This window comes from Salvelinus namaycush, chromosome 34 (genome assembly GCF_016432855.1).
Source record: "Salvelinus namaycush isolate Seneca chromosome 34, SaNama_1.0, whole genome shotgun sequence".
In the NCBI taxonomy this organism is placed as follows: Eukaryota; Metazoa; Chordata; class Actinopteri; order Salmoniformes; family Salmonidae; genus Salvelinus; species Salvelinus namaycush.
In genome coordinates, this window is record NC_052340.1 from 20,815,152 (window position 1) to 20,842,125 (window position 26,974).

Here is a 26,974-nt window from a genome sequence, read left to right on the forward strand (position 1 = left end):
ATGCTCCAGGAGAAGGCCTCAGCTGTGACGGATGACAGTGTGACTGGGGTCCAGCCTGGAGGGTCCCCAGACCTCAGCCCTAACTCCTCACACTTGGGCCTGCCTACAACTCCCAGCACCCCCCAGGGCAATGAGCCAGACCAGGTAATCATGGGTATTGTAGGCTCTCAACACAGAGCCAGAACCACAACTGCAAAGGTATTGTATGTTCAGAAGTTTCTTATTCTTGGAAATGACCAAATGGGTATGTGTCCTTGCTCTCAATTTCAATAAATGTTGACTTGACTTGACAAAATTATTGGCCGTATTAAATCGTGGGTGTTTTTATTTCTAGTCGGTGGATACCCTATCAATTGGGAATGATTTATTGAGAATGAACTGGTTTAACTTAAAAATGCAGATGGTATAATCTGAGTTGTCTATAAGCCCACAACAGGTCGCCAACCCTCATGGCTGTCTCTACCTTTCTCTATTTAGAATATTGAGAACATCAAGGTTCTTCTTCATGAGAGGGAGCTGTGGAAGAAGTTCCATGAGGCGGGAACAGAGATGATCATAACGAAAGCAGGCAGGTGAGTACCTACAGTTCATATATCACAGCAATACATGGGCTATACCATATTAGTAGACTAGCACTACACATTATATACTACACTACACTATGCTAAACTGTACCAGACTCATCTGAGACTCTCCAAAAATATGGGTTACTTTTGCTAATTGCGTAGCTGCTTTCAATAGTGTTAAAATGTAGTCATTATGCACCTCCATTTTGAGCAGCTATGACCATCTGTTGGAGCTAAGGCAACCAATTACACCATGCTACAGTTATGGCACCTTGGGTCTCAGGTAGTGGTAGAGTCGTCATGTCTGCCCCAGTGAATATCTAATTGAAAACACAAACCCACAGCCCTGCTCTGTGTGTTAGATTGAATGCCGCCCCGTGGATTAGACAGTCTGGCCCTTAACCTGGACTTTAACCAGAAGATGACTAGATGCTTTCTAACCAACCTCCGCCCACCCCTCATTCCTCACAGGGGCTTTTTCCCAGTCCAAAATGTAAAAGGTCACCACAATTTTTCTTTAATGCCGCATCACTGTGAAAGATGGGCTTTCCCTTGTCCAGCTGATAAAGTGTGCTGAGAATTCCTTAAAACCTTTGAAGGGCCCGGCCTCAGAGTGACGCTTAGCTACGCAGCTCCGCCAGCTGCACTCAGCTGGAAAACCTGACTGACTGACTAGGCTTATCCAGTCAGTCAGCCTGAGAAGCCAGAGAAAAGCAGGACGGCGTCCCAAATGGCACTCTGTTCCCTTTATAGTGCACTACTTCTGACTCAAGCCCATGGTGAGCATGAATAGGGTGCCATATGGGACGTACACCAGGTTTATGTTGCTCCGTAATGGAGCAGGAGCAGCTACAGTACGTAATTCAATAATTCTAAGAATGAACTCTGTCTGAACTGAGGTGAAGTATAAAATGTTATTGAACATAAACATTTATTGTAAATTTAACCAGTTGTAGGACTCAACACAGTGGGCGAGAGTTGGTTTTGTTGAGAATGTTATAGAAAACTATAGGTGCCAAAATCGTAATCTGAATCTCTATGCAAAAATGACGAGTAAATATAGCAAGGCTGCTTCACTGCTACACCAGCTCTAACTAGACATTTTGCTCGACATTTTGCTCTCTAACAGACATATTGTTGTTCAAGTTGCAGCTGAGACTGCCAAAACAATTCAATGCCAATTTATCCCAACAGAGACTTTTTCATAGAGGAATCTGGAAGGAGCATCAAGCAGTAGTGCTAGGTGCTGCTAGATGCTAAAGGATCTGATGAGCTAGCAGGTTTTAATCAGTCTCAGTACATGAAGGATGAATGAATGAACAAATTAATAAATTAATGAATGAAGGTTCTCAGGACAGTGAGAGGTCAACACCCTATAGAGGGCGGGCAGTGTCCGGTCAGCACTCCTTGGAAGGGGCAGAGTGGCAGGGCTAAGAAGAAGTTATGGCTGTGTCTTTAGACTAGACCATGGCTTGGGAAACATACTGCCAGTTCAGCCCTTCAGCCTCTTACAGTGCAGTTTGGCCCTTCAGCCTCTTACAGTGCAGCTTGGCCCTTCAACCTCTTACAGTGTAGCTTGGCCCTTCAGCCTCTTACAGTGTAGCTTGGCCCTTCAGCCTCTTACAGTGCAGTTTGGCCCTTCAGCCTCTTACAGTGCAGCTTGGCCCTTCAGCTTCTTACAGTGTAGCTTGGCCCTTCAGTCTCTTACAGTGTAGCTTGGCCCTTCAGTCTCTTACAGTGTAGCTTGGCCCTTCAGCCTCATACAGTGCCGCTTGGTCCTTCAGCCTCTTACAGTGTAGCTTGGCCCTTCAACCTCTTACAGTGCAGCTTGGCCCTTCAGCCTCATACAGTGCAGTCAGTGAACTCCTGACTGAGGAACGTAGATGTAGTTTGTTATTGTGAGTGCCACAGTCTCAGTCTTAATCCTTGCTCTTTAACATACCCAGGCAGTGCTCCAACTCTCCCCTCTCTCCCTATCTGTACACACGGTGCTCCTTCTCGCCTCTCTTTCTCTCTGTACACAGTCCGTCAGTGGGAGCGGTGGTGGAGGGGTGATTAGAGGACCCCGGCACCCGCTTTCAGCAGCGTCTAGCGGGGCCTGGAACGCTCCATCATCCCCCTGCCGCTCCTTTTGATCTCCCTCAGTGCTGGAGGTTCCCAGAGACTGGATGGGAGTCCCAAATGGTACCCTATTCCCCATGTAGTGCACTACTTTTGACCAGAGCCCTATGGGCCTTGGTCAAAAGTAGTACATTATAAATTAAATAGGGTACCATTTGGAACAGAGCCTGGATAGATCCGTGGACTGGAGGGCCTAGGAGGCAGGGAGGCTCCTAGTGCTGAGCTGCTAGGAAAACAGCTGGCTCACGCCACACAAACACACACCCACACACTGACACTGATATCATACACATTCTCCATCTCCATTTCTCATTTTCTCCAGTCCTCTACACACACAAACACTCTCTCAGACACGCACGTGCACAGAAAACGCATGCCTTGGGAAAATGTGGCAATCAGCTGGTCCTGACTGCTCCTGAGTTTTGACAGGCACTCGCTCTAACAAATGAATCCCTATTCCATTGTTCATGCATTGTCATATTCTGTTTTGGATGACACAAAGGCGTGCTTTTGAGTAAAGTGCTGCACTTCAAGGGGATGGACAGTACAACTTGGATATTTTACCATGGCTGTTTGGCAGCTTTACCATGGAAACCACAGCATCTGTCATCAGGCAGGGCTGAGGTGGCTGAGCCATTGAGGTCCCCGATTAGCCATTAGACATGCTATGTGATCCAGTGTGGGCCCCCTCGCAGAGCTGTGCTATGTTACCCCTTCGTGGAGCTGAGTCTTTTGGAAATGGACTCAGATAGGGAGATGGTAATTCTAGGGCCTGATCGTGCAATGTTTCCACAGTAACTGAGGGGTTACTGTACACCACTATTTCTATCAAGTCATGTCTTTGTGGGAAAATGGAATCATGGATGTGCTGAAAAGCCAATAGCAATAATGGTAGGGTGGGTTACATAGAAATAGCCTTATATCCTTCTAGAGACCTCCTGATCTATTGACACAGGCCTCAATATGGGCCTGGTTGGATGGTGTGAGTGGGGCTGGGATGAGCTGCAGGTCTGTTTTGGATGTTCCCCTCAGATTAAAATGTCTTTCTGTGAGCATGACACCAGGACTGATCTCCTCACTGATTGGATTTGGAGCCTGAGAGAGATGGAGAGAGATTACCTGCCTTCAATCCCCTCTACCGTATGGGGCGGGTTGAGTATTTACAGTAATGTGATCCATGAACAAAACTTTAGCTAGGGCTCCTGTCAGGCCAGAAAGATCTGGGATGGGTCCTTTGAAGCCTTGTGCGTTAGCAACAGAGTCCCAAATGGCACCCTATTTCCTACATAGTGCACTACCTTTGATGCACCCAGAGCCTTATGCTTGGCCAGCTATCTGCCCGCTCTTACACTCATCTATTCAGAGAGCATGTCACTGTCAGCCTTTCACAAGTGTGTCTCACACTCCCACTATTTTAACCGGTTGTCAGGAGAAGGGGAAGCAGCAGATCAACTGTACTGGAGTACAGACCCTTTGACCGACCATACTCTCAGGGGGTGATGCGGTACGATGACAAGTCAGATGTTCAAAGTGCTGTCCGATCCGAACCGCCATTAAAAAGCACTTAGGGGTTTATAAGGGGTGCTGCAGATCCCTTTGCAACTTTTTGCTTTGCAGATGGGATGAAAAAGAGAGCCGTTTCACAGGGAAGAGGTCACGGAAGGTAGGGCTATTCATGTGTTTTATGGCCTTGTCTGCTATATTAGCATATTCTGTCTATCATTCCCAAGTCTCTCTCGCTTGCTCTCTCTCTGAGACGGATGAGAGCAGGGAACTATTTTTATGGAGGTGCTGCCGATGCACTCTCAAAAACCATCAGGTGAAATGTAGGAACATGCCACTGGGCACACCACGTCATTTCAACGTGGAAATGTGGGTAATATTTGGTTGAAATGTTGGATCAATTAAATTTCAACCTTTATTCACCCACTCAAAAAGACAGCCATACGTTTGTTGAATTCACTATGCTTTCAACCATCTAAAAGCCCAACCAAATTCCAATGGAAAAATAATGTCAGATTTTCCGTCGCTGTTATCTAAATGTATTATCACTGCATAAAAACCATTTAAAAGCACAGAAAGTTCAAATAGGAATACAATGTCAGATATTTTGTATTTATACAACAACTTAATGTATTATCACTATATTTAATCTAATAGCACAACCAAATTACCTAGATTGCAGTTGAGATTCCATAAAAAGTACATCAATGCTGATTCTGCACAGATTATTATAGAAACTGTGTTGAGCTCTACATACCTGCATGCTATCTTTCTATGATACATGAACAAATTGTTATTTACAATGACGGCCTACCCCGGCCAACGCTGGGTGCCACCCTATGGGACTCCCAATCACAGCCAGATGTGATGCAGCCTGGATTTGAACCAGATACAGATAGTGACACCTCCTGCACTGAGATGCACTGTTTTAGACCACTGCACCACTCAGAAGCCCGTAAGAACATAAGAAGACATTTATAGTTACTGTAGACTAACCTCAAAATGTGGCCATGGATATGTTACTTATTTTAAGGTTGAATAAATACTGTTACATTAGTTTGTAAGATAGCTTTAACTTTAGTCTGTATTACTGAATTACAAAAGTAATATTGTATTGTGTTTGGTGGACAACGCCACCAAATATCAACATTTTATGGATATCTAATGCTTGGATAGTGGATAGTTTCATCTGAGCCACTGGCTTAATCTTATTCTTTAACTTTTATTTTTGATTTAGTTGGAGACGTGAATCCAACATATAATTTGTTAATTTATTGACAAGTTAATAGGCTATTTACTGTATTACAAAAGTGAAAGGGCCCGATTCTGATTTTGGAACACCTTTCCTACGCACTTCTCAGTAGTTAGTATTAAGACTTACCTTGTGTAGGTGTGTAACAGGATTAGCAGGCGTGGTTCACTTGTGTGCGTTGAATAAATGGAATTAAACCGCTGAAAACCCTCCCACTTGTTGACCAACAGATTTTCTCCTGGAGTTTTCATTCAAAAAGGTTTTCGGTACATTTACCTTAAGTCATCTCTTTAAATACAGTGTACCTTATAGTTTTAATTTTATTCACAGACTCACTAGAATATATCCAGAGAACGGGTTCAGAATATTAGAGATCATGAAAGAAAGTCATCTAAATATATGCATATTCTTCTACGTTTCGGCACCAATTGGTAGATAAAAAAATACTCTGATCTTGTAGATTATTTAGGGTTAGGAAGGATTTAGGAATCATATCAAACTGTTACGGCTTGGTCTGCGCTTTACTCCATAACTATTTAATTAGCCTACATGTCTTTAAATATATATATATTATCAACTGTTACCAATGATCCTCAGCAACAACCACACAGCTGTAAACAAAACAATGTAATTAAATGGAATGATAATGTAGGCTATACCAACTGAAGGGAATTAACAGTAAATTACCCAGTAGTGGGTAATATTTAACCTGATAGAAATAGGAAACAGAGAAAGTCGGGTAGCCTATAATTAAGACATTTGAGAGTGCCCATCCCTGCAAGTTAAAATGTCTTACAATTTAAATTCTGCATTTCATAATCTTTACTGTGGGAAAGTTGATATGTTGATATGCTTCAGTTTGCTGCCATATGACTGGTTTCACATTTGTCTCCAGCGATTACAAGGTAAAATATATCATTTATATTTACAATTCTCTGATTCAAACGGATTACTCATTTACCTAGTTCTTATCAATAGCTCTCATCAAGTTGTAAATTACAGTGCATGGAGAATGGTGTTATTTGTATCAGGAAAAAATTATGCTTTTTCCACTTGGAACTGGTATGTTGGCTAGACATTATTTATGGGTTCTTTGCACGTAAATGTGGTGGAATTATGAGGGAATTAAGTCAAGGTCAGAATACGGCGTATCAGACACACCTCTTCCACACCTTCATTTATTCGATCCCTACCCAAAATAATAGCGGGTGAATAGCATGCTATTCTCATGCTTAAGTTCAAAATCAGTATACGCGTAGAGAGAAAAGGGCATAAAAAGGGAATTATGTTCCATTTACACGCGCTTAACTCGGGTTGGAATCGGCCCCATATTGAATTGTGTTTGGTTGTCAATGCAACCAAATATCAGCATTTGAAGGAGATGTATATTTTGTGCCACTGACTTAGTCTGGCTTTAATTCCAGTTTGTCTAAAATTAATAATTGATTTGTTGGATTCACGTCTCCATCTCAACCAAGAATCAAATTGAAATAATAGGACTAAATCAAATCAAACTTCATGTAAAGTGCATTTAATGTTTGACTTGATTTCAAATCAAATCTAATTGTATTTGTCACATGTGCCGAATACAACAGGTGTTTGAGTGACCTGACAGTGAATTGCTTACATACTAGCCCTAATCCAACAATGCAGTTAAAAAAATAAGTTAAAAAATTAAAAAAATACAAAAATATCAAATAATTAAAGATCAACAATAAAATAACAGTAGCGAGGCTATATACAGGGGGTACCGGTACAGAGTCAATAAGCGGGGGCACAGGTTAGTCGAGGTAATTGAGGTAAAAGTACATGTAGGTAGAGATAAAGTGACTATGCATAGATAATAAACAGAGAGTAGCAGCATTCTAAAAATGGGGTTGGGGGGGTGCAAATAGTACGGGTATTTGATTAGCTGTTCAGGAGTCTAATGGCTTGGGGGTAGAAGCATTTTGGACCTAGACTTGGTGCGTACCGCTTGCCATGCGGTAGCTGAGAGAACAGTCTATGACTAGGTTGGCTGGAGTCTGACAATTTTTAGGGCCTTCCTGCCTTTTGTCGTATTCTTTAAGTTAGATTTTTGGTTGAGGTGGGCACGTGAATCCAACATATCAATGATTAATTTGTAGAGAAACTGGAATTAAAGCCAGTCTAAGTCAGTGGCACAGATGGACCTATCCAAGCAGAAGATACATCTCCTTTAAATGTTGATATTTGGTTGCGTTGACAACCAAAGACAATTCAATATCCAGTTTGTCTACAAATGAATAATTGATATGTTGGGATCACTTCTAATCATTAATATGTTGGATTCACGTCTCCATCTCAACCAAAAATAATAGTTATAGAATAGGACTAAATCTAGTCTAATCAAACTTTACATGCACTTTAAAAAAATACGATTTGATTTAGTCCAATTCTTTAACTTTTATTTTTGGTTGAGATGGAGACGTGAATCCAACATATTAATGATTCAATTGAAGATTACATTTGAAATCACCTAAAGCTTGAAACTCTAAGCCTATATGTATTGGATATTTAAGCAATAAGGCCCAAGGGGGTGTGGTATATGGCCAATATATCATGGCCCAGGGCTGTTCTTGCGCACAACGCAATGCAGAGTGCCTGGACACAGCCCTTAGCCGTGGTATATTGGCCATATACCAAAAACTCCAGAGGTGCCTCATTGCTATAATAAACTGGTTACCAACGTAAGTAGAACAGTAAAAATAAATGTTTTGTCATACCCATTGTCACGTTCCCGACCTTATTTCCTTTGTTTAGTCTTTGTTTAGTTGATCAGGACGTGAGCTGGGTGGGCATTCTATGTTTTGTGTTTCTATGTTGGGTTTGTTGTTTGGCCTAATATGGTTCTCAATCAGAGGCAGGTGTTTATCATTGTCTCTGATTGGGAACCATATTAAGGTAGCCTGTTTGCACTGTTGGTTTGTGGGTGATTGTTTCCTGTCTTTGTGTTCTGCACCAGATAGTACTGTTTACGGTTTTCACATTTATTGTTTTGTTGCTTGTAGTGTTCACGTTATATTCTTTATTAAATCATGTTGAACACTAGCCGCGCTGCGTTTTGGTCCTCTCCTTCATCCCAGGAAGAAAGCCGTTACACCCATGGTATACGGTCTGATATACCACACCTTTCAGCCAATCAGCATTCAGGGCTCGAACCACCCAGTTTATACTTTTAGTTGAACCCTGGGTTGAATTTGAACAAAAGCTGTTGATGACTTTGCTAATGCTATATAGGCCTAAATAGTGTAATTTATGATATACAGTATGACTTATAAAGTATGGTTACATTTAATTTGCTCTGTTCAAGCTATCCCTTGGAATGACTTCGGTAGCAACAGTGAATAGATTTAGTTATTTTGAATACTGTGTGTTCTCTTTCTCATGATAGCACATTGGTAGTAGCCAGTGACACATATCAAAGCTAAACAGGGCTGGGCTTGGTTAAAACCCTGGATGGGAGACCAAATGAATAGCAGTAGATAGATTAACTCTCCAGTAGGAGGTACTACCCAGCCTATAGTTTTCTTTCTGATAGTGGATATAATGTTTCAAACTTACAAATTCAACATATTTGATACAAGGTTTGTCTATGTTGAACATTGGTTACAATGATGACAATACTGTGGTTGAATTTCCACCCTCAAAACATACTTTTACATTGATTACTTTTTTCAAATCCAATGTATTTTCCACATAGCTTCCACATCACAATATGTTGACAAATAACGTTGATTCAACCAGTTTGTGGTTACATACCTCCCTCAACTCTGTGATCTCCTGTGACCTCTCTAGCTTCTTACTCGTCCCAATCAGTCTCTAAGCCTGGCTTGAGCCGCTTTCTGAGTGCTAATCGTCCGCTCATCTGCCGCGGGGAGAACACTTTCCATGCTGATGCTACACTCAGGGCTGGCTAAAACCCTTCTGCAAAGCCGGAGAAGAGCCTCTTATGCATGTTTACCCTTTGCACTCAGCCCCATGGAGAGACACCTTGGGGCTAAAACAGATTTTCATTAGCTCATCTGAAGAGGGAAATCTTTTCCAGTGTAAGGTAGCTAGGTGAGGGAAGGTACTTAGGTGCTCAAAAAGCTTGGGTGACATCATTGCCCAAAGCGCCTTATCACCTTGATTCCCATTCAACATCCCTCAAAGCTCCAAGGTGTGAGGACAGCACGAAGACATAAGGCATTAAATTAACCTCCGTATTTACAGGTCTTACGATACTAAAGGTGCTTAGAAGCTAATGGCAGGTCTTTCCAAATTGGATCAGGATGAGGTGACTTTGTCACCAATAACTAAACACCTGCTGACCCAATTCGTGTTTGAGTGAGTTGGGGAGCGAGCATTAGGTCTAGTGGGTATTATGGTGGGTGAAATCATCATTAGGGAATATCTAATTTAATGTAAGACCCTTCTCTTGTGTCCTTCACAGGAGGATGTTCCCCAGCTACAAGGTTAAAGTCACGGGCATGAACCCGAAAACGAAGTACATCCTCCTCACAGACATTGTCCCCGCCGACGACCATCGCTACAAGTTCTGTGACAACAAGTGGTGAGTTTAGTCAGAGACACATTTTTAAAAATGTGATCCTTTATTTAACTTGGAAGACCCTTAAGGAATCTACTTTATGAGGGAAACCTGGTCACCAAGACAGCAGCTATACAGTCAATACAAAAATGTACAGTTGAAGTCGGAAGTTTACATACACCTTAGCCAAATACATTTAAACTCAGTTTTTCACAATTCCTGACATTTGATCCTAGTATAAATTCCCTGTCTTAGGTCATTTAGGATCACCACTTTATTTAAGAATGTGAAATGTCAGAATAATAGTAGAGATAATGATTTATTTCAGGTTTTATTTCTTTCATCACATTCCCAGTGGGTCAGAAGTTTACATACACTCAATTAGTATTTTGTAGCATTGCCTTTAAACTGTTTAACTTGGGTCAAACATTTCGGGTAGCCTTCCACAAGCTTCCCACAATAAGTTGGGTGAATTTTGGCCCATTCCTCCTGACAGAGCTGGTGTAACTGAGTCAGGTTTATAGGCCTCCTTGCTCGCACATGCTTTTTCAGTTCTGCCCACAAATGTTCTATAGGATTGAGGTCAGGGCTTTGTCATGGCCACTCCAATACCTTGACTTTGTTGTCCGTAAGCCATTTTGCCACAACTTTGGAAGTATGCTTGGGGTCATTGTCCATTTGGAAGACCCATTGGCGACCAAGCTTCACCTTCCTGACTGATGTCTTGAGATGTTGCTTCAATATATCCACATAATTTTCCTACCTCATTATCCCATCTATTTTGTGAAGTGTCCCTCCTGCAGCAAAGCACCCCCACAACACGATGTTGCCACCCCCGTGCTTCACGGTTGGGATTGTGTTCTTCGGCTTGCAAGCCTCCCCCTTTTTCCTCCAAACATAACGATGGTCATTATGGCCAAACAGTTCTATTTTTGTTTCATCAGACCAGAGGACATTTCTCCAAAAGTACAATATTTGTCCCCATGTGCAGTGGCAAACCGTAGTCTAGCTTTTTTTTATGGAGGTTTTGGAGCAGTGGCTTCTTCCTTGCTGAGCGGCCTTTCAGGTTCGGTCGATATAGGACTCGTTTTACTGTGGATATAGATACTTTTGTGCGTGTTTCCTCCAGTATCTTCAGAAGGTCCTTTGCTGCTGTTCTGGGATTGATTTGCACTTTTCGCACTAAAGTACGTTCATCTCTAGGAGACAGAACACGTCTCCTTCCTGAGCTGTATGACGGCTGCGTGGTCCCATGGTGTTCATACTTGCGTACTATTGTTTATACAGATGAACGTGGTACCTTCAGGCGTTTGGAAATTGCTCCCAAGGATGAACCAGACTTGTGGAGGTCTGCAATTTTTTTTCTGAGGTCTTGGTTGATTTCTTTAGATTTTCCCATGATGTCAAGCAAAGAGGCACTGAGTTTGAAGGTAGGCCTTGAAATACATCCACAGGTACACCTCTAATTGACTCAAATGATGTCACTTTGCCTATCAGAAGCTTCTAAAGCCATTACATAATTTTCTGAAAGGCACAGTCTACTTCTGACCCACTGGAATTGTGATACAGTGAATTATAAGTGAAATAATCTGCCTATAAACAATTGTTTGAAAAATTACTTGTATCATGCAGAAAGTAGATGTCCTAACCGACTTGCCAAAACTATAGTTTGTTAACAAGAAATTTGTGGAGTGGTTAAAAAAATTGTTTTAATGACTCCAACCTAAGTGTATGTAAACTTCCGACTTCAACTGTACATATTAAAAACAGACAATACAGCAATACATACAATACACCAGTATGGAAAATATACATAGACAATTGTAAAATCCTGCCAAAAACCTTGTCAGAGTGGTTCTTCCAGTTTGCAGTATTGCTCAAGTTCTTCTCTAAGCTCAGGGCTTAGATGAGTAACATCCTTAATGGTTGTTATGAGAAATCCACCTACTCGTCTCTGCCTCAGATGCTGCTTGGCTTTAGACCTCAGGAGTCAGGGACGTTTTGAAATGGAAAGGGGGTCAAGAAATGGGGAGGTTAGGGAGGGTGGGGAGGGAGTGGTGAGCTTAAGGAAGGTGAAAGTAGCTATTATCTTCTCAACCCCACAGCTTCACCCCCACCCCCACCACTCAGCAGAGGCCTTCCTCTCACCATAGGAAAATAATCACCAACGCTGTAGAGTAGACAATAACGGTGGGTGCAAATGAGAGAGACATTTAACACTCTCAGACAGTTTTATATGCTTGAGGTGATGCTGCCTCCCACATACAGTATACACACAGACACGCAGTACACACACAGACAAGCACACATGTGCACACACACACACATCCCAGGCGGAGGGCCCTTTCCTCGGCAGGCTCTTGAACAAACACTTTACATGCTGTGACATCATTATGCAAACCAAATGAATGGAAGGGTACAATTACCATGTTTTCTGCATTATATTCTTTATTTATACCCCCCCCCCCCCCCCCCCCCCCCCTAACAAATGTCATGTTGGATAATGTAATGTTCTTTCATGTGGAACCATACAGCACCAGAAAGGGTTGTAACCATAGGGGATCCCTTTTTTTTGTGCTATATAGAACCCTTTTTTGAAGGTTCTATAAGAACCATGCTAATACAGTTCTAAATGGAAGCTTTATGTTGCTATAAAGAACCCTTTCCTATAAAGCACTATAAAAGGTTCTATATAGCAGAATCCTTTTTGGTGTTATGATTACAACCCTTAATGGTTCTTTATAGAACCTATATGGAGAATGTTTTTTTTTATAGAACCTTTATCAATCTCAAAAGTTATCCAAATAACCTTTTGAAGAACTATACAGGGTTATTTTTTCTGGTTAGCCATATTATAGTGTTAAAATTCCATAGGTTTTATTGTTGTGTTCATTGACAAGCTTAATCAGGTGTGCTAGCTCTGGGATGGCAGGGGGTCCTTAAGGAGAGAATTGAGAACCACTGACTGAAGCAACATTTCTCAATTGACACAAGGCCATACATGAGTCTTTCACAAAACACTGTCATTGGCCATAGTCATTTTCAATATGGCATAGCAAAAAAGATGAGAAACTGTATTGACACTCGGATTTACAAAAAGACCGGTGCTCAAACCATGCCCCCAAATTTTCTAATGATCCGCCACCCCTACATTTTAATTATCACTAAAAGAGGAAAGAACCCTTTTTTGACTCTGCAAATTACAAATAACCATTTAACGGCTCAAAGGGTTCTTTGGGTCAGTATGGTTCCACATAGAACCATCACCCTTCACAAAGAACCCTTGAGGAACCCTTATTTTTGTGTGTGTATTGGTTAACAACATTTTCTTTGTGTTCAAGACCAACATGTGTGATGTCCATCTCCTACTCATCTGTTCATTCGTTCATTTGTATACATTCATTGATGGAATGGAGAGATGGAGCATGGGTCCAGGCACTTGCTGCCTTCAGTCATGGAAGGCCTAAATTGAGTCTGTTGTGTTTGAATAATGAGGAAAACCGACAGGTTTCTGTCAATTTAATCATTGCTCTTGTGAAAAGGAGCGCCTGGCTGCAGAGAAAAATCACCACTTCTCAGAACGAGAGAGAGAGGACACAAAAACAGTATGATGATCATCGAAATCTCTAGTACTGTAATATTTTTTGTGACAAGTCTGTCCACAGACAGCTTTGTTGTTATTGAGGTCATGTTATAATATTATGCCATGCCATGCATGCTCCTTGAGCACAGCAAGAGCAGTGCCTCATGTCTCAGTCGCTGCGCTAACTAAACTGTAGCTGCGGATTGTCATTAGCAAGCTGCCTGCTGGGCTGTACCCGCTGTCCTTCCAGTGACCCTATACCTTGGGTGATGCCGGTTTTGACTAGATGGGATACAGCTTATGTCAGAATTGACCTGAACAAGGGCCTCCCGAGTGGTGTGGTGGTCTAAGGCACTGCATCGCAGTGCTAGTTGTGCCACCAGAGATTCTGGGTTCAAGTCCAGGCTCTGTCGACACCGGACACGACCAGAAGACCGATGGGGAGGCGCACAATGGGCCCAGCGTCGTCCTGGTTAGGGGAGGGTTTGGCCGGCAGGGATGTCCTTGTCCCATTGTGCACTAGCGACTCCTGTGGCAGGCCAGGCGCAGTGCATGCTGACACAGTCGCCAGGTATACGGTGTTTCCTCCGACACATTGGTGCAGCTGGCTTCCAGGTTAAGCGAGCATTGTGTTAAGAAGCAGTGCAGCTTGGCGGGGTTGTGTTTTGGAGGATGCATGGCTCTCGACCTTCGCCTCTCCTGAGTCCGTACAGGAGTTGCAGTGATGAGACAAGACTGTAACTACAAATTGGATACCACGAAAAAGGGGTAAAAAATAAAATTTGACCAGAAAGAATTGACTTTTCGTAACATTGAGTCTGTTGTGATTGAATAATGAGGAAAACCAACAGGTTTCTGTCAATTTAATCATTGCTCTTGTGAAAAGGAGCGCCTGGCTGCAACTTACGCAGCAGGTTAGGAGAATTAACGTAGCAGGTTAGGAGAATTAGGTTAAGGTTAGGGTTAGCTAAAATGCAAAACCAAATCTACTTTTGAAGTCAATTTGACATTAACTGTATTCCTCTAGCCATGACTAGTGATGCCACCACAGCCTGCATCTGCCACTGCCCACCGGAGCGGCATCAACCATTAGCACTGCCGGCCGTGCAAATGACAAAACAACCATATCCAGGGTAGGGTGTACTGAAACCAGAACCCTAGTCACGCCAAGAAAAATATACATCCCAAATGGCACCCTAATCGCAGGGCTCATAGTCAGAAGTATTGCACTATGTAGGGAATAGGGTACCATTTGAGACTTAGACAAAGCCTCCATAAAATGCACCACCGTGCTTTGCTTTCTCCAGCAGCCATTTTTTTTTTTTTAACAGCCATTTGTTGCAGATATTTGTGGGATGGCCTGGGAGGGCCTGGAATCCCAGCGTTTGCCAGTGTGGTGTTCTGGATTCTCTCAGCGACACCATGGAGGAGCGTAATTAGCAGTGATGTTACAGTTGAAACAACCACCAGCACCTCCAGTCTGAGAGAATGGTTCCTATAGCCCATAGAGTGAGGGCTGAAACGGCTGCAATTTTTTATGATTACTGACTGTAGCTACATGTGTTTGGTATAAAAAGGGATCCTTAAGTCTCAGTGGCCTTTCAGTGAGCCTGAATGGAGTCGTGGGGCTGCTGGAAGATTTGGCCATGCTGTGACAATATGGTTTGGTAGATCACAGGGCTGCTGGGTTGTATATGGCTGCAGGATTACCACAATGGCTGAGTCATCTTGGCAGAGTAATGGCCATTGGTTGCTGCTAGCCAAGGGGTCTTTATGAGGATGATGATGTTGCACCTTAATTTGTCTCTTCATCTCCCTCTCTCCTTCCCACTCTCGTTCTTCTCTCTTCTCCTCCTTTTTCTACTCAGGATGGTGGCAGGCAAGGCGGAGCCGGCCATGCCAGGGAGGCTCTATGTCCATCCAGACTCCCCAGCTACAGGAGCCCACTGGATGAGGCAGCTGGTGTCCTTCCAGAAGCTAAAACTCACCAACAACCACGTGGACCCCTTTGGGCATGTGAGTGACCCTCAGTCTACCTACCTACAGCATCCCAGCACACAGGCTAACATTCACTCAAATCAGTGGCGGTCGGTGCCATTTAAGATGAGGATTATATATATTTTTTTTATGAGCACAGCCTTATTTCTATTATAGCATATTGGATGACTGTCATTCATATTCCATTCACCCAGTTCAATGTAACAGTGATAGGTTTAGGCTACTACATGATACTCAAATTTTCCCTGTACCCTTCATGACGTAGGTGCACAGGTTGAGAGAAATTTGAGTAATCAAGGTGACAAACAGTGACACATTCAATACTGCCGTGCCTGCATCTAGCTGATCTAGGGTGTAATCATTAGTCCAACAGTTGCAAATGAGAGTTTCTGTTGGACAAATTCAGGTATGTTTATCACTGTTTCGTTCCGTTTGCTTCCATTTAAGAAACCTTTTTAAACAGAATCGGTGCAATGAATACACCCCTGATCACACGCTAACAGTTCACTTTCATAGCACACGTGAGCACACGTGACACATCATTTCCCTTCGCTTGTGGACTTCAGTGCACAGCACATCAACTGTCTGACACCAGACGATAAAACCTTCATATCATGACCGCTAAACCACTACACACAGCCGACATCATTGCCACGTCATAGTCAACTAGAACTACAAGAACTAATGCGTTAGTAAACCTAGTGTACAGTAAGAAAGTAGTTTAACAGTTACACCGGCGGGCCCCGGCGGCAATAAATTAATAAAACCAAAAGCTTACCTTGACTTGGAAGAGTTCCAGTGTTGGATAGCCATAGCCAGCTAGCTGACATAGTTTAACCTACTCAAACAGAGAGGGGTGCTAAGTGAAATAAAAAATACAACCAAATATAGCTCTCTCTCTCTCTCGCTTCTCGTTAATTTTGGAAGAAATTAATTTGTTCAAAACTGTTCAACTATCGTTTTTCTCTTTGAGGAAACTACTCACCACATTTTATGCACTGCACTGCAATGCTAGCTAGCTGTAGCTTGTGAATCAGTAATAGATTCATTCTCTGATCCTTTGATTGGGTGGACAACATGTCAGTTCATGCTGCAAGAGCTCTGATAGGTTAGAGGACGTCCTCCGGAAGTTGTCATAATTACTGTGTAAGGAGGTGAGAACCACGAGCCTCTTAAGTTTTGTATTGAAGTCAATGTACCCAGAGGAGGACAGAAGCTAGCTGGCCAAAGGCCAGGGGCGCCATATTTTTTCAATATTAATTATTAACCTATCATCATTAATATAATATTTTATTTACAATGTACTAATAAAACCAACGGTTCTTTTTCTTTTCTCGTTTTTGGAAAAAAGTAAACATCCAGAGAGCCTCTGTATTGCACAACCCTCCCCCTAAAGAAAAATCTGGCTTCCAAAAACGAAAAGAAAGACAGGAGAGAGAAAAGAAAGGGGGACAGTATGTCACCCAATTTTTCACAAAGGAAGGTGGGTGTAGTCCGTGAGTGGTGGAAATTAACCTGTTAGCGTAGTCCGTAGTGAAATAGGCAACTTTTGATCCCCTAACATTAGTTAGTTAATATCGTCACAGAAAATTCTGAGTGTTTACATTTCGCTCTCTCTTTTAGCCGACATTTAATCAATGCAGGCAAACTTTTAGCAAGCTATTCATTCTAAATCAGTTGTCCCTGCCCCTGCCTGGTGCCAAGCCCAACAGATGAGGCGTCAGGCTCAGCAGCCCTGTCTCCCCATACTCCTGAACCAGCCCTACTCCCAACTGAAGAAGGAGGTGAGCAGCATTGTGTTGAATGACATGTCAGTTAGCATAATTGCAGGTACTACAATACATTGAGGACAAGAAGGTGATTCTCCAGTCAGGAAAAGTCTCTCTTGACACAGCGGCAGCCAATATCAGAGCCTTAAAGGAAGAGATGCAGGCTCTTAGAGATGAATGGGAGTCTCTCCTGTCTGAGGCAACACTGATTGCTCCGCAAATGGATGTTGCCCCTCAATTTAGCAAGAAACATAGCTGCCAGAGGAAAAGGAAGAGAATCCATGATGAGAACTCTCAAGAGGAAACAGCTCAGGACAGTGCAGCAACGGTGTTTTGGAACAGTGTTTTTTTACTGCTATGGACAACATACGTGACTTGGACACTAGGTTCCACACCACTGCAAAAATTGTAGAATCATTTTCTGCTGTTCTGAAAGTTGGGCAGATTAGTGAGGATAAAGTCCCTTCTGTGTGCCATCCACTGATCATGAGGCATTCCAGAGATCTTACACCTGAGTTTCAAAATGAAGTAAGACACCTGAACACTGTATATGCTGCCCCTTTCCCCCCTAACTTGTCTCCTCTTGATCTCCTGAATGCAATTTGTAAGATGCAGCTGCAAAGCAATTTTGGAGAAGTGTGCATTGCTTTACGTATATTTTGCACACTGCCTGTGACTGTTGCTGGTGGCGAGAGATCTTTCAGGTAGCTAAAACTGATTTTTTTTTAACTATTTGAGGTCCACTATGTCCCAGGACAGGCTTTGCAGTCTTGCCATGCTGTCCATTGAAAGTCAGTTAGCTAGAAAACTGGACTTGCTTATTTTCCAGTTGATATGTGTACTTAGTTCAAAAATCTGCTGCTGATTTGATTATTTTGTTTGTTATATTATTCCATAGATGATAATGATGTTTTCTTTTATTTGAGGAGGTTAATGTATATTTAAGTTATTTTTATTTTAAGTTATTCTTTAATGTTAAGAGAATTCTCCATTCAAGAATTTTACCATTAACATTCCATTTAGACTGTAAAATATAGCCTTTAGCACATTTCTTATAGAGGGTATCAGTCTTGCATCAAACTGTGAATTCCACTATATGCAGAATGTTGCATGCATGTCTGCACAGTGTTATATTTTCACAGCTCACTGTCAGTAAATATTGTACTGTAAATATTGGACTACAAGAGAGTTGCAAGTCTGCAAAGGTAGAGTTATTTAAAGCTTTGAATGGGTCGATTGGGTTCTGGAGGTGTGTGGTTACAGCAATAGCGCAGGGTTGGTATGGCCTGTGGTGGTGTGGCCCAATGTGATATCTTTTCATGGGGCACAAAATCCCTGGCGGCGTCCCTGCCTCCAGCTACACCATGACGCTACCCTACAGAGTGCTGCAGAGGCTACTGTAGACCTTCATTGCAAAACAGTGTGTTTTAATCAGTTATTTGGTGGCGTGAATATATTTAGTATAGTTTTATCTAAAATGACTAACTTTAATGTTTCACTATTTAGATTTTCAAGAAATTCACTAATCAGGATGGTCCTCCCCTTCCTCCTCTGAGGAGCCTCCACTGATCAAATATACTAAAAGTACATGTACAGTTGAAGTCGGAAGTTACATACACCTTAGCTAAATACATTTAAACTCAGTTTTTCACAATTCCGGACATTTAATCCTCGTAAAAAATCCCTGTCTTAGGTCAGTTAGGATCACCACTTTATTTTAAGATTGTGAAAAGTCAGAATAATAGTAGAGAGAATGATTTATTTCAGCTTTTATTTCTTTGATCACATTCCCAGTGGGTCAGAAGTTTACATACACTCAATTAGTATTTGGTAGCATTGCTTTTAAATTGTCTAACTTGGGTCAAATGTTTTGGGTAGCCTCCACAAGCTTCCCACAATAAGTTGGGTGAATTTTGGCCCATTCCTCCTGACAGAGCTGGTGTAACTGCGTCAAGTTTGTAGGCCTCCTTGCTAGCACACACTTTTTCAGTTCTGCCCACAAATTTTCTATATGATTGAGGTTAGGGTTTTGTGATGGCCACTCCAATACCTTGACTTTGTTGTCCGTAAGCCATTTTGCCACAACTTTGGAAGTATGCTTGGGGTCATTGTCCATTTGGAAGACCCATTTGGGACCAAGCTTTAACTTCCTTACTGATGTCTTGAGATGTTGCTTCAATATATCCACATGTTTTTCCTCCCTCATGATGCCATCTATTTTGTGATTTTTACCAGTTCCTCCTGCCGCAAAGCACCCCCACAACATGATGCTGCCACCCCCGTGCTTCACGGTTGGGATGGGGTTCTTCGGCTTGCAAGCCTCCCCCTTTTTCCTCCAAACATAACGATGATCATTATGGCCAAACTGTGGATATAGATACTTTTGTACCTGTTTCCTCCAGCATCTTCAGAAGGTCATTTTCTGTTGTTCTGGGATTGATTTGCACTTTTCGCACCAAAGTGCGTTCATCTCTAGGAGACAGAACGCGTCTCCTTGCTGAGTGGTATGTTGGCTGCGTGGTCCCATGGTGTTTATACTTGCGTACTATTGTTTGTACAGATGAACGTTGTACCTTCAGGCGTTTGGAAATTGCTCCCAAGGATGAACCAGACTTGTGGAGGTCTACCATTTTTTTTCTGAGGTCTTGGCTGATTTCTTTAGATTTTCCCATGATGTCAAGCAGAGGCACTGAGTTTGAAGGTAGGCCTTGAAATACATCCACAGGTACACCTCCAATTGACTCAAATGATGTAAATTAGCCTATCAGAAGCCTCTAAAGCCATGACATTTTCTGGAATTTTCCAAGCTGTTTAAAGGCACATTCAACTTAGTGTATGTAAACTTCTGACCCACTGGAATTGTGATACAGTGAATTATAAGTGAAATAATCTGTCTGTAAACAATTGTTGGAAAAATTACTTGTGTCATGCACAAAGTAGATGTCCTAACCGACTTGCCAAAACTATAGTTTGTTAACAAGAAATTTGTGGAGTGGTTGAAAAAATTGTTTTAATGACTCCAACCTAAGTATATGTAAACTTCCAACTTCAACTGTAACAGTACACAACTAAACTATGGGTATATGCTGGACAATTGCCCAACAACAACAGGTACTTTGGCCATGTGACCTCACACTTGGCCCTTAAACCACTTAGTTCTTTGTCACAGAGCGAAATGCTCTGCTTGTCACATCACTTGGCCCTGCTGATGCAACTGATCAACAGCTTGACTGCTCTGAATAATGTCAACAACGTCTATAATCTTTAAACTCAATTAACTGTAAAGGAATAGAGAGAGAGTGAGAGAGAGGGGGATGGTTAGCTACTGAGGCCTCACAATGTAGGTCAATCCCCATCCCAGGAAGGCACTGGGTCATTTCACACAATATAGCTTCTCAATTCTCCTGGCCATGTAAAACAAGAGAGGTGACTGGATACGGCTCATTTAGTAAAAACTACACAGTGGATGAGACTTCAATAGACTGGCGTTAAAACAACAGCAGGATAGAGCGTTTTTTAATAAGAGACTGAGTCATGAAGCTGTCTTCATGAAAAGCGAGGGAGAGAGGAGAGGGAAAGAGGAGAGAGGGGGAAGGAGTCGAGAAAAGATGGCCAGAGTGGAAAAGGAACAGAGGGTGAAAGAGGGAGTGAAGTGGAGGGAGTGACAGAGAGAGAAGAGAGGGAAAGCATACGAGAGACAGTGAGTGTCTTGCCACAGAGGGAAGTGAGAAGTGTGACGGCGGCGGCAGTGCTGCCCAGAGGAACTCTGAGCAGGCTTGTCCAAAGCCATCCCGTCAGAAGGAGAACTCATTAGGTTCATAACCTCTGGGATCAGCGGCGGGGCCCGCTGTCAGGTTGAGTCCGCCGCCTGGATAGTGATAAGGGCGAGTAATGAGGACAGAGAGAGAGAGAGGGGCCACGTCTTACTAAGCCCTGCTGATGGCCATAGAACAGCCCACACCAGCAGGGGAGCCAGAGAGCCTCTCCTCCCTGCCCTGCATAGCACTGGATCCACCACCCACCTGACCCACTAAACCAGGGGTGTCAAGCATACGGCCCATGGGGGGTTAAATCCAGCTCGCTAATAATCACTGAAATGTAAGCTAGACAGTCAGGGAGCATTGGAAATATTTTCAATGCAGCCCTCCGGACTTCATTGAAGACCGAATGCGGCCCCCGGTGAAAAATGAGTTTGACACCACTGCTCTTAACTCACAGCCGAAATAAAACAGCCTGTGAAGTGAGCTAATGACAGTCAATGACAGACTCTGTTGTTTGTGCATTTGAGAGTGTGTCTTTTCAAGTGTGTTTATGTATGTGAGAGTATGCGGTCTGCATGACTGTGTGTGCAAGTATGTGGGTCAGCATGGCTGCTAGTCCAGTCCAGAGCAGGATGGCCGTCAGCTTGATTCAACCCAGGGGTCTCATATCTATGACAGACCTTCCCCTTTCTGACCATCCCCCACAAACTCTACCCTTTCCTTTGCTGCTGACCTGCTCAGCATCAGCAGTAAAAACACTATCACTGATCTGGGCTTCCACTGACCCATGCTACTGTTGACCAAGAGATGGTCCAAGGAATCACTCCTGAAATGCTGTCACTTCCCAGCTGTCACTGAGTGAGGCAGTGTGTCTTGGTTTATAAACCAGTTAGCAGACTGTCTGGGGCTGGCATTTTCACCCACAAGATGAAAGAGAGAATGCATGATTTGGTTCTGGATTGATCCAAGGAAGGCTTGTCCTGCTCAATGCAACCAAACAGCACAGAGAGAGTCAGACTCCTTCCTGCACTGCCTCCAGACAGACACTGACCAGACTAGCAGACTAGACAAAGGTCATCACCAGAGAGTCTCCAGTCAACCAACCAGTAGCTTATCTCTATCCATTATCTGCCTCAGGTCTCTAGGCAGCCAATGAACCAATTGCTTATCTCTGTCTGAACCTTGCCTCAGCAAAAGGGGGCAAAGGCATGTGAGCATTGGGCTGTTCAGGGTGCAACTATGACCCCGGCTGCCTGTGCCCTGATAGCACAGGAGGCTGCTGAGGGGAGGACGGCTCATAGTAATGGCTGGAATGGAGTGAATGGAATGGTATCAAACACATGCAAACCATGCGTTTGTTGAGAACAAGTTGAGAACAAGTTCTCATTTACAACTGCGACCTGGCCAAGATAAAGCAAAGCAGTGCTACAAAAACAACAACACAGAGTTACATATAAACAAACGTACAGTCAATAACACAATAGAAAAATCTATGTACAGTGTGTGCAAATGTAGAAGATTAGGGAGGTAAGGCAATAAATAGGCCATAGAGGCGAAATAATTACAATTTAGCATTAACATTGGAGTGATAGACGTGCAGATGATGATGTGCAAGGAGATACTGGGGTGCAAAAGAGCAAAAAGATAAATAACAATATGGGGATGAGGTAGTTGGATGTGCTATTTACAGATTGGCTGTGATCGGTAAACTGCTCTGACAGCTGATGCTTAAAGTTAGAGAGGGAGATATGAGTCTCCAGCTTCAGTGATTTTTGCAATTCGTTCCAGTCATTAGCAGCAGAGAACTGGAAGGAAAGCCGACCAAAGTAGATGTTGGCTTTGGGGATGACCAGAGAAATATACCTGCTGGAGCGCGTGCTACGGGTGGGTGTTGCTATGGTGACCAGTGAGCTGAGATAAGGCAGCGCTTTACCTAGCAAAGACTTATAGATGTCCTGGAGCCAGTGGGTTTGGCGGCAAATATGTAGCGATGTGTTCGATGAGTTCGATACCATTCAATTTATACTGTTCCATCCATTACTATGAGCCCATCCTCCCCAATTATGGTGAACCGGCCCGCCTGTGCTTGATAGTCTTAACCCCTCTCTGTGGTAGCCTCCTGGAGGGGCTCGCCTGTTAAGACAATGCCCTGGTACTACTGGGCCGTGAGTCTAGAATGTAGGAGAGGAGGGGAGGTGGGAGTGGGGGAGAGCTTGATGCTCATCGGCCCTGACAGAGCTGCGCTGGAGATAACCCTTGCACCAACCCTGCTGACACTCCAGTGAGCATGTGGCTAGGCTACCGGGCTACTCTGAGCAGACTGGTGCCGATGTGCTGACCTAGCCCCCCCCCCCAACCCAAACATTGAGCACGCTCCACACGTGCTGATTGATGCACTATACAGTTGCAACTCAAGTGTGACAAAGGGGTGCCCACTTTTCAGTATCAACACATTGAACTACAGTATATTGACACATTTCCACATTGTATGGACAAAGTTGGGCATTGTATGCCCACTAATGCTGACTCCAATAGCATTAAAATAGGCCTACCTTCTAAAAAGTCTAGCCATGGTAAACCTGAGCATCTTAAGCACCCCATTCACACTATGAGTCTATTCAAGTCAATACAATTACATCACTTGGAATTTAACATCTAGGCCAGGGACAACCATTAATTTAAAGGAGGAAAAACTACCCTGTGGTGGTGTCTGGTCATTCACTGGTGCCACTCTGAGGACTGTGTGCTGTGATCGACTCAGCTGTCGTTTGTCTGACCCTGTACTTTCCATCTTTCCCCTGATAGATCATCCTGAACTCGATGCACAAGTACCAGCCTCGGCTCCACATCGTCAAGGCCGACGAGAACAACGCCTTTGGGTCTAAGAACACATCCTACTGCACTCACGTGTTTCACGAGACAGCCTTCATCTCTGTCACCTCCTACCAGAACCATAAGGTACAGTATGTGTGCCACCCATGTAGTTGTCCACCTGCTATCTGATGTTCAACGTCTGCTGCACACAGTCTGACACGTTTCTAGTGTCAGTAATACGAGAGCATGTCTTCAAAACACTATCTGCAGGAGAAATGTTCTAAATCATAGAAAGACTATTTTTGACTGAACATTTGACTTTCATGATGAGTCTCAAGTGCAGTGACAAGATATGTTGCTGTCTTCTCAGATAACTCAGCTGAAGATCGAGAACAACCCGTTTGCCAAGGGTTTCCGTGGCAGCGATGAAGGGGACCTGCGTGTCTCCAGACTCCAGGGGTATGTTCTGTATGTTTATGGGAATGTGCCACTCAATACAAAAGTATATGGAATACTTACTTTATCATGGAAACAATTCTTCTTTTGGGACAGTACATCATTCATTGGAATCATTTGTTCCTTTTGGAACTTTTTCCATTTCTTCCTTTATCTGTGCTTGCTTCCTTTAATACATCACTCTCTCTCTGCTAAGCAGAATCTGTAACGGAAGTATTGGGAAGTAGTGAACTACATTTAGTTCAACTAGTGATTTAATTACATTTTGCAGTAACTTGGTCGTAGTTGAACTAAATTCAAATCTTGGTAGTGTTTTACCATGTAGTGGTGTAGCTAACTACTGGAACTACAGACAACTTTTTTAACAAAAATAAAACAGGCAAGAATTGACTTTTTTTATACTTTTTTTTTTTTTTTTTTTTTTACATCAGACCTGCCTAATTCTCACTTTTTGTGAGCATAATTTTCACTTTTTGTGTTTAATAGGCTAAATTACACATTCTGTTAACATCTGGCTCCAGAGTGAACTGTTCTTGCAATTTGTAGTCTATGACATTTCAGATTTAGAAGTAGTTTGGATGTAATTAACCACTTTTTCTAAGTAAATTTAGTTAAGTAAGCTATATTTTTCTTAAGGGTAGCTTTCATGTAGGTTAACTTCTTCCAGTATGACGTAATTGGTAGCTTGATAAACTATATTTTCAGAGTAGCTTCCCCAACACTAACACTAATCCTTCTGTTCTTGTGTTCCCTTCTGCCCTTCTTTTCTGTAGAAAAGACTACCCAGTGATTTCTAAGAACATGGTTCGCCAGAGGCTCCTCTCCTCACATAGTCACCGGACAGGGAAGCTGGGAGCTGGGGTACACCGGTCGGGGCACCCCCAGGTCCTGTCCCACTACCAGTACGAGGGTGGGGTGCCCCTGGGGAACTCAGACCACCAGGAACACATCTCCAATTCCTTCCCTCCAAGCCGAGAGCCCAGTCTGCTCTACCACTGCTTCAAACACAAAGGTGGGTTAGCTACAGACCTACCTGAACATCTCCACACCTGTCAATCACTGAAAATGGGCAGTCCTCATTAGTCTTTCAGAAAACTTTGTTGTCTTGCAACACATCTTTTGGTGCTACACATCAATATCACACAATATAAATGGCTTGGTACACAGCTCCAAACAGTATAAAGAAGCATCATAGGTCAGCAGGGTGATACATTGAGTTTTTTCACTCAGTGATGATGATTTAATCTTAATTTCTTTACAGATAACACCAGGCAGTTGGAACTGGGTTTTAAACGGCCATATCTGGACACAACGCTTCCAGCAGTCTCAGAGGAACACTACTTCTGCTCTCCTCCCACATACGAGCCTCCACTGCTGTCCCACCCCTATTGCGGTGAGGCCATAAGCTCCAGGGAGGCCTGTATGTATGGAGGGATGGAGGGAGAGAATGGGTACGGGGCTGGGGGTGCTGACGACCTGGCTCCCCCCTCTCTGAACTGCAACATGTGGGCGTCGGTGCAGCCTTACCCGCGGTACAGCGTGCAGACAGTGGAGGCTGTCCCCTACCAGCCCTTCACTGCTCACTTCACCAGTACTGCCACCGCCACCTCCGTGGTGCCCCACCACACCCCCACCGGACCCCCACGCCCCCAGTCCGACATAGGAATTTACAGTCCAGCCACAGCACAGCGAGGCCTGGCCACCATCCCCTCGTCGTCCTCCATCTCGTCTTCCTCTCCCCCGGTTCCTGGTTCCAGGGGTAGCAGGCCGGTGGGCCATCCTTCTCTGTACCACAGGAAGCCTGGGCCTGGGTCTCCTCTCCGGCCTCACAGGGAATTCTCGGCCTTCCCAACACAGAGCACCCCCCCATCCATCCGGGACCCGTCCTACCAGTACCAGATGGGGCAGAGCAGTGTAGGGGCCCACTGGAATGATAGCTAGGGCTAGGGAGTGCTGTGTGGCTCCTGAGGCAGCAGCGATGTCCACCCATCCGGTCAGTTCAGAATCAGCCAGCCAGCCAACTTTGAACTGCCTGTGAGGCATCTGAAATTAGATTATGTTGAAATACAGCCATGATGACCATGATGAAGCCATAGTAGTTTAGCATGAGGAGAAGCAGATCAGAGTGACCGAACTCCAATAGAAGCCTACATCTGCCTAAAAGATCTGCGCCTTCAGATCCATGTTATCCTGACTGGAGGAGCATTGTGACTGTGATGATGATAATGAGTATTCCAGAGGAAGAACCCCTCTATAGAATTATGCAAAAGCGTGCCATATAATGGCTTAAAAAAATCTTCCAAAACGTTCAATGTCAAACAATGCCAAAAGGAGATGTGTTCAGCAAAGTGAAAAATATCCATTATGCCTTTGAAGTAGTGTGTTTATGGTTAAGATGGACACGTACCAGTAATGAATTGATTAAGGTTTCTAAGAAAAACATTTAAATGCAAAACCTGATCATATTATTATCAGCAAACGAGGGAGTGGGACATGGATGTGTAAAGAGATTGAAGTAACAGGCCAAGTGTTTTGTTGAAACTTTGAGTAAAGCCTTCATTTCATTTTGCCATCTCTGCTTGTATTGAGATACTTTGCCAGT

At 43.4% G+C, this 26,974-nt stretch overlaps 1 protein-coding gene across 1 annotated transcript; it reads left to right on the forward strand.

Moving 5' to 3' along the window:
• Positions 1 to 26,313, forward strand: LOC120029142 (T-box transcription factor TBX4-like). The gene is made up of 8 exons (XM_038974451.1): positions 1 to 144; positions 478 to 572; positions 9,896 to 10,015; positions 15,443 to 15,590; positions 23,908 to 24,060; positions 24,287 to 24,375; positions 25,146 to 25,384; positions 25,634 to 26,313. The coding sequence occupies exons 1-8, from the start codon at positions 1 to 3 to the stop codon at positions 26,311 to 26,313; spliced, it is 1,668 nt and encodes a 555-aa protein (XP_038830379.1).
• Positions 26,314 to 26,974: the final 661 nt, after the last annotated feature.

Coding starts and splice junctions, on each gene's coding strand:
- LOC120029142 (XM_038974451.1), top strand. CDS start 1: ATGCTCCAGGAGAAGGCCTCAGCTGTGACGGATGACAGTGTGACTGGG. Junction 15,591..23,907: donor ACGTGGACCCCTTTGGGCAT/GTGAGTGACCCT, acceptor TTCCCCTGATAG/ATCATCCTGAACTCGATGCA. Junction 24,376..25,145: donor CGTGTCTCCAGACTCCAGGG/GTATGTTCTGTA, acceptor TCTTTTCTGTAG/AAAAGACTACCCAGTGATTT.